The 12,661-nt window shown below is 38.9% G+C and overlaps 1 protein-coding gene across 1 annotated transcript in view; it reads left to right on the top strand.

Annotated features, from left to right (window-relative positions):
- LOC148183321 (guanine nucleotide-binding protein G(q) subunit alpha) overlaps window positions 1-3,011 on the top strand; it is a 219,685-nt gene extending 216,674 nt beyond the window's left edge. Inside the window, exon 6 of the mRNA XM_088061427.1 lies at window positions 2,721-3,011. Coding sequence (XP_087917553.1) covers window positions 2,721-2,911 — 191 coding nt within the window. The 3' untranslated portion in view covers window positions 2,912-3,011. The remainder of the gene's footprint in view (window positions 1-2,720) is intronic.
- The last annotated feature ends 9,650 nt before the right edge of the window (window positions 3,012-12,661 follow it).

The following is a 12,661-nucleotide window of genomic DNA, read 5'->3' as shown; positions in this document are numbered from 1 at the left end:
TTTCTCTAGTAAAATCCTAAAAACTGCAACTGCATAAACTCATAATTACTTAAAACACAAAATTAACTCTAAAAGGGTATATAAAAACATTTTGAAAACCCAATAAATCATGACTTTTTAACAAACTGGGTATTATCCTGGTGCTTTTTCTTAGAGAGGGAGCGGGGGGGTTGACTGCCCACCCTGCTGCTGCAGCTCTGCTGTTATCTTTATTCACATTCTCCACATACTCTCGCAGAGAAGAAAAACTGAGAGAAAGAAAAGAAAACTTCACAAAGTTAACTTTGACAAATGCAGTTTTTCCTCTCAATTTCTCTCTCGCTGTTCGCAGATAGAGGAAAAAGGGCACGATTTTTACAAAAGCAGGCGATGTTACACGAAAGGTCTCTCATGGCCAGGTGCTAACAACTGCGATCATTGCAGCTTATCATCGTGGCCTTGGAACTTTTCTTGCACTGCTTCTGCCCCCAGGGTGCCTTTGTTCCCTGTGCACACCTCAGTGCTCCCCCATGTCCCCCTGGTTTGGGTGAAAACCAGTCTAAATTTGGCTTCTTTTCTTCCAGGGTGGTAAAGGTGGAACTTAAATAAGATTGTAGTGTTAAAAGTGACTCCAAAAGTGAAGCAAATAGTTCTGGATGTATCACATCCTGCCATAACTGAACAGATTCTGTTCGTTGTTTCAGGGTTCCCTGTGGAACTTTTTTCTCATTATTTTCTTCTCTCTGACTCTGCCTCCCTCTTTCCATGGGCAGCATAGATAGGAGTGCTTGCCCAGCAGTGGGAGGTAAAGGCATCTGCCGCTGTGATGCAGGTAGAATTACAGGGCTCACAGCCTCAGCATATCTCGCTTTTCTGTTTTTTAAGATATAAATTACAATCTGCCAAGTTCGACTGAGAGACAGAGTGTCCTTGCTCTTTTCTGTAATTGCCGTTTCCCATATCCGAGCCCTTAAATCCATCCATTTCTTAACTGCAAAAGGCAGTGGGAGCACTGCAAAATGCCCATGACAATTAGCCCATATAATGAGCATATCCAGGTCCTTTTCCAGGGCTGCTTCACCTCGTTTCACGAGAATGCTAAGAAGCAGTTTTTTTGCCACTGCAAATTCCACATCCATGCTAACGGCAAATGATGGGGGGGGGGGGGGAAAGGTCGCAACCCCTCTACAACGCCCCCGCCCCTCAGACTCCCCCAGCGACTTGTCCCCGTTGATTCGCGGGCCGCCTATCTGGTACTGATCCAAGGCAGCATCTATCTGAGCTCAGATCCACTCCACCAACCTCGGTCCAAGGCTCCGTCCCACTGTGCGTGGATCCACTGAAGCCCCCCCTGCCCGCAGGGTGTACTGTTCGAAGTGCCAAATATTGAGAGACCACCAGCTATTCACCACGCTTCACAGAAGTAAATGTGAACGCCGTTTATTTCTATTATTAGCACACCTTTTATAGTGTTCTACAGGGTCCACGGGCAAAGCAAGCTACTCTTGGCTAGCACACACAGGTTTACATTTTTTCTCCTACACACGAGGATATTGTTTTGCTTTACTCTCTCTTCTGCAGGAAGGTTTCAAGGACTTTAGCCTTTAATATCACGACTTATTTCAAAGGCTGGTTTGTGCAGACAGGCCTTTACTAATATATAAAATATATCAACAGATACTAACTTCCTAAGTAGAGATTTCATAACCATTGAAGGACAGAACTCTATAACAGCTGAGTGCTGGTATTTATACTGTCATATAACAAGAACAGAACTAATGAGGATATAAGAGGAAAAGGCACAGCAAACATACATGTTCTGTAGAAACCCACACTGCAGAAACAGAAGGACAATGGAATATTAGCCTATGAAAATTGCCCTGGAACAGTATATGTATATACAGTATAGGAAATAAAATAACTTGTGGCTAATGTTCCTACTTCTGTACTGCTCTTTTGGCTGTGAACATGAACTAATTCTCACTCCTATAGATTGGAAGTCATTATTTTGCCTTCTGCCTTATGCAAAGCAGAATATGCAGTTTGGTTACATAGACTTCACATTCTGAGAATTACAGACTTTGTTTAAATTTAATAGAATTGTTATATATCATTTAGAAGATTGATTTGTTAGAACATTAAGTTTTGCAATTGAACAGCTTCAACTAGCAAGCATGTATATTTTACTGTCACTAAATATGGTGGTTTGAAATTGGAATTGGTGCTCCATGTCAGGAAATCAAACCAAATCCACTATACTAAAGTAAATTAAATTCTGTTGGGGACAGTGTCGGACCAGTTTAAGATGAAATTTGATTATGCTACATTTTAAAAGAATGATCTTAACTATAGTTTAAATATAGTAGTCTGAAAATGGACCAAATCTATTAATTTTTAATATATTTATCAGTATGAAGCAACTAATTCTTCTGTTGTTCATTTTGTGGGGTCATCAAGTTCATCTTTCTATTTTTAACACCTTATGGAAGAAAGAGGATAGCACAAAAAGAACAGCTCTTCTATTATCAGCTTCTTCAATTTCCTTAAATTTTTATTTTTTAATGGTCCCTACTGGGAAAAAATAGTATATGGTGGTATTTGTTAGTAAAATTTTTCCCTTCCTCTCTTATACAAGGATAACAGTGTTTCTTCTGTTTTCTGCTTCTGAGGTTCCCCTCCTAAATAAGCTCAAATACTGAATTGACTTTAGGAGAAACTAACTTTTCCTTCTTAATTATCAGGACCACAACGGGATGCACAAGCAGCACGAGAATTCATCTTGAAGATGTTTGTAGACCTGAATCCAGACAGTGACAAAATTATCTACTCCCACTTCACTTGTGCTACAGACACAGAGAATATACGCTTTGTCTTTGCTGCTGTCAAGGACACGATTCTCCAGTTAAACCTGAAGGAATACAATCTGGTCTAACTGTGCCTAACAGGCCCTCCAAGACCACCTTTGCGTGATTGAAAATGAACAAGAGGGACTGTATTATCTGTGAAAACAAGTTACATAATACTAATTTATTGCTGGCCTGCACTCTGTGAATGTTCACAGAGTTTTTAAGTTAATATGATGATTTTATTTAAACTATATGGAGGAAAACCAAAAGATGCTGAAGTACATTCACAGTACATTTTCTTATTTTTCAGGCAAAATCTTGTGACTCGATGGTTTCTAAATTCTCAGTCATATACTCATGAAGGATAACAGGTTTTTGCTATTGAAGCAAAATCAAGCTGGTTCCTCTTTCCCTGACCCTTTCTTTCCTACCTCCTTCCTCCCTCCTCCCTCTATGTTTTAAAAGTACAATGGCCATTTCACCACTTGCATTTCTTGATAATATATTTTCTGTTGAGTGATTTGTTCAAGAAAATTACTATCATCAGAAGTGATCAGTCATTCAAATTGTACAGACTGTGTTTTCTCTGAAGGATCAAAAGTATTGATAGTATGATTTTTTAAATTCTTAAAATTAGTGTTCTCATTCTGTCTTCACTTCTGAGACTAGAATATTGGGAATTGCAAAGTAGAAATAGTTGTGTGTGGATTTAGAATTTAAACATACTTTCACAGTTCACAAAGATGCATAGAAAACAGTAATGAAATAATTAAAGATATAAACCTCAGATGTTCATAGAATATCATAGAATCTCTTTTTAATTGCCATGTGCCAATATTTTGTCTTTTCTTTATTCACTAATGGCAAGTAGAAATGTCATGGACACTGCATTTTCCCCAGTGGCTACAGCCTGAAACAGGGGTAGGGGTTTATTTTTCAGTTGTGTGCATTTTTTCTTAAGTTAGCCATTTTTTTAAGTGTTTTTCCATAGTAGAAAAAAATTTTTTGTAGTATCAAATCTTGCCAAATATGGCTTTTTATGAAACTAATACTTCTGAAACGTAAGAGAGTGATTGAAATGCCAAACTAATGGATTGGGAATTGACCTGATTGAGTCAACTGCTGCATGATAAACATAGTTTTAACTCATATGTTCCTGTTTTTATTAAATGTTCCATTTTCTAATGCCAAAAACAACAGTGTGAGTGACTATGCTAGGCAGTATACATGTATATAAGACAGTTTAATTCTCTCCTTATGTCAGAGATGGAATAAGATTGCATACAATATTTTCTCTAATAATATCAAGCACCTTTGTATAGCATGAAATTATTGATCACATTCAGAAACCTTTCCTGATAAGGTTGCTTCTTAACTGATTCACAGACATTTTATAGGTTTCATGCAAAATAGTCACTCTTGTTCTTTAGAAAGATTTCTTAATGCAAATCACTCTTGAAATTTAAACATGCAAATTTTTAATAACAATGTAGCACCCATCAATGAGCAGCTTGGGTTGAAAGGTATTTTTTTACCAGGTACATGATTGCTAGCAAGCTACAGAGAACTCTGAGGTCAGACATAATTGAATTATTTATATTACCAAGTAGCAATAGGGTGCACTTAGCACAGAAGTTGCTGCCCCTCAGCAGCAAAGGAGAGGTGGAAAAACAATCTCTTATTACTTGAATAACAAAGTTAACAGTAAATACTAATGAGATGTTTTTCATCCTTAATACTCCCCACTCTAAAACAACATTAATAAGAATAGTTGCTAGTTTTTGTTCCCTCATAAAACACCTTATAATTGGAAACTGATTGTAGGTATAGTGCAATTATGAATGCTATAATCATTGTATAGACATATATATGCCAGCATCCATATTGGCTTTATATTCTTTAATTTTTTTGTAAATTGAATGTGCTGTGTTGATATGTACCTATGTAATTGTATATGTCTTATAGCTGATTCACATTTTTAATAATGTTATTTTATTTACTTTTTTAAGAGAAGAATGTAATTTTTTTTTCAGTTTATTCCTGACTAGGTATTTGTTGTTTTGATTTAAAAAACAAAAAAAAACTTATCATAGTACAGAATTGTACTAGCCTTGTGCTATATAGAATCATTTGAACATTCCTGAGTAAAAGTAAATTGGAGACACACAGAGGGGATTCATAATCAAAACAATGCTTAACTCTTATCAGGGCTTTATACAGATGTAGAAGCTGTTTTTGTTAGAAGAATTTATGCCATTATGTCTAGGATTAGAATATAAGCTCTTAAATATCAATTTGTATTTGACAGATTCAACTTCAGTTAATTTTGCTTTTCTAATAGCCTTTTTTAGAAAAGTGAATTTAGAGATATTTCAAACCATTGAACATAAGTACTAATGGGTATACACTATTTTCCTAAAAATATAATAAAATAAAACCATGAGATCAGTTAAACATTAATTCAGAAATTACAGAAACCTTAGATCTAACAACAACAAAGTTGCTAATGTTAAAAATTTTAAGGAGTTAAAAAAAGTGTTTAATAAAAGTAAAGCATGTAGTTGAAGACTATAAAAAGTGACGCTGAAAATCTAAATGCATCATCAGAACAGCTGTTCTTGTTATATATATAATTATAACTTTGGCCCTGATCTTACTTATAACAAGTCTGTTTTAACCATTGACTCTGGAGTGTGTAATATCCCTTCTTTTAGCCTGTGAATACATTGATCTCCTTGGATTTAGTGATATAAATAGAACTGTAGGGGGAAAAAAGAAAAAAAAAAGCCAGTGTTGTCTAATGAAGGTTTGGGTTTGTTTTATTATGGAATATTGGGGGGGGAATATGGGGTTTTAAGTTTTAATATAAAAAAGTTTAGTATAAAAACAAACTAAAAATTTACTCACGCTTTATAGTTATATTGGTATATAATTCAAATGTGTGCGCCACAGCTACTTCTGGTATATTTTAACTGAGTTGAACCTGTGACAATGTCTAGGTCATTTAAACATATTCTGAAAAAATATAGTCAGCATGCTAATGCAAGCTTTACATGACTCACCTAACACAACATTGCAGCCTGACAGTGTTTACAAAAACATTTCATTTTTAAATGACAGATGTTCTCATTTGCAATATATTCCGTTGCTGTTGCTGTTTTAGTTGGTGATTTCCACTATGCATTATAGTGCTTGAGTATAGAAGTATGTGCCTCTAACATGAAGCTGAAGGCAAAAATAAGACAGGAACCCTTTTAATTTTGAAAAATTACATTGTTTCATTGAATGTCATAAATGGGATAAGAGCAGGAAAACAGTGGGGAACTATTCTAGGTGTACAAGAAAGCTGTAAATATGCTTTACAAAAACCTTAAACTTGCTTTTTCCACTAATTAGCTGACACTTTGTTTACATATATAGGATGATGACGCTATAAGGGCAGTTTACTTTTATAATTCAGACTTTTGATTTTCAAGGTAACCTGTAATTTTATATCATACTGCCACATGGTTGTGAACCACTTTTTAAAGTTTGAAAGTGGAGAAGAGGTTTTATGCTGGTTATCAGTCAGAACTGCCTGCATGATTTGCAAAAACATTAAAAGGTGATAAAAGGGCGGCATATGAAGATACTGCTAGACTGAGCTATTGGTTATGAGATGCAAGACTTTCAGATTGCTCAACTTAATGGCCCTTCCCTTGTTATGCATTATTCACAAAATAATGAAATAATAGGAGAAAACAGAGATATGTTATCCCATATGGAAAAGAAAGATAACTCCCAAATAGTTTATTATATGTGCTTCTGGTATTGAAGGTCTGTGCATGATTATCCTGCATTACATTAGCAAAATAATGAAGTGTACACAGTATATTAACAAGGCCTACAAATTACCTACCTCTAGTTAAGAAATCAATAAATTAAATATGTTTTGGAGAGTGCCACAAGTAAGGAAATTAAAATGGCCTGTTGTAGATAATTAATGGTTATTTGAGACATTCACACCTCTGCAGATAAAGTCCCTCTTTGGACATAAATAACTAAGGTTGCATGCCCCTGTCCAATTTGCTAGTTTAGTAGAGATCATGAAAAACAATGTGTTTTGGTTTGAAAATAACCACTAATAGTTCCTCTTTTATGTTGTTGTTTTGCTTTTATTTATAATTTTATTTATCAGTGAAAACAAACATTTCCATGTAATCAGTAATCCATTGAGGGTCATTGTTTATCTAGGTACAGGGATTTTACTTTAACTTCCACTTGAACTTCTTTAAAGTAGCTATGTTGCAGGAAAAAAGGAATTGAAGAATCATTTGGGCAACGTTGAAGGTAGTGGCAAAAATGCAAAGGAATTCAACCAGATTAATCTTACTCTTGGTAATAAGACTAAGATTGCTGTTTTTGTGGTGTTGGGGGTTTTTCTATCAAAAGATGGTCTAAGATGAAGTCTTGCTGGATTTCTTATTTATCATGCTGCAGAAAATATTTTTTTTTTCCTCCAATATATTGGAAGGTGTGTCAGATACATTTTTAAAATTTGCAGTGTTTAACAAAATAAAGATCATATTTGTTATTCTAAATTGTCATTTAAATTAATGTATTGTGTATTGTTTAGGGGGACAAAAATAGGGTGTGGTTTTATGTTTTTCTGTTTAAAAAACTAATGCATAAATGCTGCTCCTTAACAACCGTGTTGGTTAAAAATATACTTTTCATCACAGCTTTGTACAAGAGCATCTTCTTCATTCCTTGTCATTTAGCTTTTCTGAAATATATTTGGGCTTGTTCTCCCAAAATATTTCTTATGACAAATGTTTATCTTGGGAATTTTTTTTATCCCATATCCATTTTTTTTGGGTTTTGTTTTGTGTCTGGAAATGGTCACACCCCACCCACCCCCCCCCCCCAGCTCTGGGAGTATCGCAATGGGCGAGACCCAGCCCAGGATCCTATGAGGGTTGGGGGCAAGGGGTTGCTTCCTTCTGGTGGGATAATTTGTCTCAACGGCCACAAGACACAGTGCCTCTTACTAGAGATACTGTTGTTTTGTGTATTTTTCTTCTCCTTCAGCACCGTGACTGGGCTTACCGGTGAGAGGAATGACGGATATGTCTTTACAAACAAGCTGTGGGTCTGCTGATAGATGAAACTAGCACTGAGAGATAAAAGAAAAAATGGGATGGATTCCACTGAAAGATGAATGGGAAAAGATATTTGGCTTTACAGATAAACTGTAGGTTTGCTGGTAAATGTAATTGGATATTGCAAGATGAAAGAGACACGGGAAACACCATAAATTCCATAAGAATTAAAAATTAAGAGGGAGGGTTATACATTAGAGGGGAATCTTAGGTTTCAGGCATTCCAGGAAGTCTGTACCTCTCAAATACCTCAGCCAGTGGAGAAAGAGAGAGGGACATGCTGCTGGGAATTTAGGATAAAAAGGAGGCTGCGTTCTCCAAAAATTTGAGAGACTCCAGGGGAATGCCCCGTGGCCTCTCCCTTTATTCGAATAAAGTAAAAGGACTCCTCTGTCTCCTTTTTGGACTGGAACCTCTACTGTTTGTGGATTAATTTTCCTGACAAAATGGGGGCTCTTGTCCAGGATATTTCCACCTTCCGGGCTCTGGGCAGCGAGAGGAGCTGAAGGCCCGCCTCACCCATTTTTGGTGATCAGCTCCCTATGGTGGCGGCCGGCACTGGGTGATTGATTGGGTTCCTGAGACTGTCCAGGAGACAGACGAATGGTGGACCAGGGGTGTCCGTGAAGAGTCTGCAGGGAAGGACCACTGAAAATCTCACTGGTGAGTAAAATGGGATCTTTGGGAAGCAAATCTGGGAGGGAACCCATGGAGGATAGCACAGGTAAAATAAGGCACCCATGGAGGGTTGCAAGGGTACAGCTGGGAAGGGGCCCCGGCAAAAGGGATGACGATCCCAAAATATCTCCAAAGAATCCCTTGGAAGAATGTGGAGTTGGTTTATCCATTCTCCCAGAGGTAATTAAGGATATAGATTCCTAAAGGAGGAAAAAAGGGAAAATCAAGAAGGGGTCTTGACACTCCATGCCCAGGAAGTGCAATAAGGGGAGTTGAGAAGGGGTCTCGAGGATTCATGCCCGGGGGGGGTAATAAGAGGAGTCAAGAAGAAGTCTTGACAATGGGATGGATAGATCATATTGTTGTGCTGGAACAGAATTGGTTAAAGGGGAGTGTAGAGATGTTATAAATTTGTATTGTGATATTGGCTTTCGCAGATGAATCTTATATGTTAAATACTTTTTAGCTAAGTATGTACTTTTTTCTTGCTAACAAGTCTTAAGCTTAAAAGAATTTCCTAGGTACAAGGCAAGGAAACCCCAGAGGGCAAGGACAGTGGGGCCCAAGCTGTTATCAGGAGAACAATAGAGGCCAAAGTGTTATCAGCAGAAGATATGAAGCCCAGCTGCCCTCAGGGGAAGGATGAGGGGCCCGGACTTTTATCAACCAGTGACCATTTGCAAAAGAAAGGAAACCAAACTCCAAAATAATGCTCATCAGCAAGAATAATGATGACCAGCAAAAATAGTGCTGACTAGCAGAAAATAAAAATGTTCTAAATAGGTGGAACCAGGGAGGGGACATGTTAAATACTTCTTGAAAAAGTTTGAATATGCATCAAATCCTCACAGCAGGAGGGGATAAAAGGAGTGTTCCCAAGATACCAGGTGTGTTCCTGGCAACCTGCCAGGGCACCCGGCCGTTTTAACCCTTTGCTTTATTTCTTTTGTCTCCTAATTGTCTTTTGTTTCTATTAAATTCTTTTTATAATTTATTAAGTGAATCTCATTTTTAATAGAGAGATATGGTTGAGGCAAAGACCAAGCATGGAGGTGCAGGACCGGGAGCACAACTGGGGGCCTGTGGGGCTGCCAGGACTCAGCGCTGGGCAGTGCCTGACCCCGCCACCCCCGGGCAGGGGCAGCAGTGGCCGCTGGCCCCATGAGGCTGTGAGACGCCCTGGTAGCCTGTGGTACTGCTGGTCATGCCCACCAGGAGCACCAGAGCGGGAAGGAGCTGTTTGGACAATGTGGCAGGACAGGGACTGGCTCTGGTATACAGTGTGTGATAAATAGAGTGAGCACAAGGAGGAAAGGTGAAGTTGATGGCAGGATTTTTATGGCCCAAGAGGGAAAAACAGCAGGGCCCAAGGCGTCCCCCGGGACAGAGGGGACAGGGTCAGCCATAAGGAAGTGGCAGAGGCATGCTCTCCACAGCAGGGGAGACCCAACCCAAACAGCGGTTGGGAAAGAATCAGTGTACTATCTGCAGGGCAGAGGGACACTGGACATGGCAATGTCCCCCAAACCAGCTGGACCCTCAGGAGGACGAAGTCCAGAGGACAATGAAAATGGATTGTTAGGGGTGTCAAAGGCTCCCATTGTACCAGAAACCCACCAGCCTGGAGCCTTTGTTAACCTTTAAGGTGGATCCAGATCAAGAGGAGGTGTGTGTCCTGGTAAACACAGGGGCCTCTCGATCCACCTTAATTTTTATCCCTGGGGGGGGAAATTGTCAAAAAGATTTTTTATTGTTCAAAGGAGTTGTGAAAATTGTGGTTTCTTCTGTAGGCTCAGAAGTTTGAACACATTTTTCTCTGAGAGAATTGTGGAAATTGTAGTAAATTAATATGGGGATTTAATTCATTTGTCTACATGGGGTTTTGTGCAGAGCTGAAAGACTCCAGTTTGTAGGGGACCACACCCCTCTGCTTTTTGTGTGTTTTGTAAAAAGCCGGAATTGGCAGGTTTCAGTTCTGAAGCCAATTCTGCAACTCCTACCTTGTGGGGAACCCCCCACCAGTCTGTGGTCTGTTGTGAAGAGCTAGAATTGGCAGGTTCTAATCCTGAGGCCGATTCTGCAGCTGCTGCCTTGTGGGGATGGTATTGTCCCTATGCAGGCCTAGATATTTATCATGCAGCTTTCTTTGTGGAGGCTATAGGAAAACTTTAGGGGTGCAGGAGTAAAATGGGCTCATGGTGAGAGACTTCTCCAAGCCAGGCTGCTCTTAGAATAAGCAGTTTATTATTTAGGTAGAGGGTGGAAGAGATCCGTTTATGCTGCCAGCCACAGCGTAAACACGCTCAAAGAGAGAGAGAGAGCGGAAAGTGGGGGCTGAGAGCATGAGAGCAGAAGGTAATTAAGGGTGTAGAGAGAGAGGGGCAAGAGGGGTTTAAGAGATAAAGAGCTTAAGAGAGTTAGAAGTAAAAAGCTTAAGAGAGAGTAAGTGAGCGAAGTTCTTGTTACAATGCATTATATCTTTTTCTATGGTGAACATACTAATTCCCAGTAACCAACCAGTACATGACACACATTTTATAGAATTTACATATAGCCTATAAGAACTACTACATTACCATACAATGTTACATTTTAAACTCTAAAAGCTACTCTTCAAATTCTTCTCTTGCTGCTTTGACCTTTGGATTCAGTCAGCAGAAAGGTATTGTTCAATCAACAGGGATTCTCCTTTAGCTGTCTAGGTATTGTTCTTTGGTTATAGTAACTAGCACTCAGTATCCTATAGCTCAAAGCTAGTTTTCATTTCTGTTTCAATTCTGTGTTTCATATTTTCAGAAACTTTTGCTAAACAATCATATTTATAAGGTTTCTCTGTTTCATCTTCTCCAACACAGGGGAAAGTATTTTATTATCTTTCCTTGGTTAATTTGTTAGTCACCTCCCTACTCCTAAGATGGACTTGATGCAAAAAAATTTGGACAGGGAGCAATTGGTTACTAAAAAAATGTGATTTGTTTTAGGCAGTGGCATTGCTTGACGCTGATCTGGATAGTGTTTAAAAGGAAAATCACTGGAACAAAAGGAGGAAAATGGTAAAACAACAATTGACATGGACAGTCCTCCCACAGGGTTATTCAGTCACCTGTTTTGTTTGGGCAAGCATTGCAGAAAATATTAAGAGAGGTTACTCCACCCTCCGGAGTTAAATTGTTGCAGTAGGTGGATGTTAAAGTCATGCTAAAGGAGTTTTGGTGCAAGAGCATGGGGTAACACGGAAGCCTGTTGCCTATTTTTCTAAGCTGTTAAACCTGATAGCCAGAGGCTGGCCCCATTGTCTGAAGAACTGTGAAGCCACAGCTCTGATGGTGGCTGAGGCCCAAAAGCTGACAGGGAGGATATCTGATTGTTAAAGTTTGACATCAGATTAAAGCTTTGTTAACTGAGAGAGCCTCTAAGTGGATGACCAGCACTAAGTTTGTTGTAATGCATTTAGAAAAATGGTATGACCTGAGAATGCAGCCCCGAAATATTGAATGTAAGCTTCTTTCCCTTTTCTCTTTCTCCCCAGTTCTCCTTATTGGTTGTGTGAATGCAAGCCACCCTCTTCCCCCTGCCTTCAAAAAGACGCGCATTATCAATATTCTTCCTCTTTCCCTCCTGCTCTCCTTCTCCACGGGATCCCAAGAACCAGAATAAAGCTGAACTTCCATCTCAGCAAGGGAAAGAGCCTCGGTTTAGTTCTTCTGTTCCATGCTATACTATCTCCCCTGTTTCTCTGGCTGCAGCTGGGCGGACAGTAGCTACAGAGCAGCAGGGGACATAGAAATAATAGCATACGTTATTACAGTATGAATTTTGTTTAATGGAAGAACAGGAAGATGTAGAATTTAAAAGTGGGGAAGGGTTTAACCCAGCCTCCTGTTTCAATGGCCCTGAAGAGGGACACCAAGAAGAAACCCATGACTGCATTCAGATGATAAATCTCCAGACCAGGGCGAGGGAAGATTTACAGATTTACGAGATACTCCCTGGTCTGAGGGAGAAAATGTGTTTATT

This window comes from Pseudopodoces humilis, chromosome 12 (assembly GCF_049639895.1).
Source record: "Pseudopodoces humilis isolate 2021_Gansu_Grassland_sample_001 chromosome 12, ASM4963989v1, whole genome shotgun sequence".
NCBI classification, from domain to species: domain Eukaryota; kingdom Metazoa; phylum Chordata; class Aves; order Passeriformes; family Paridae; genus Pseudopodoces; species Pseudopodoces humilis.
This window is presented reverse-complemented; position numbering and strand designations above follow the sequence as displayed.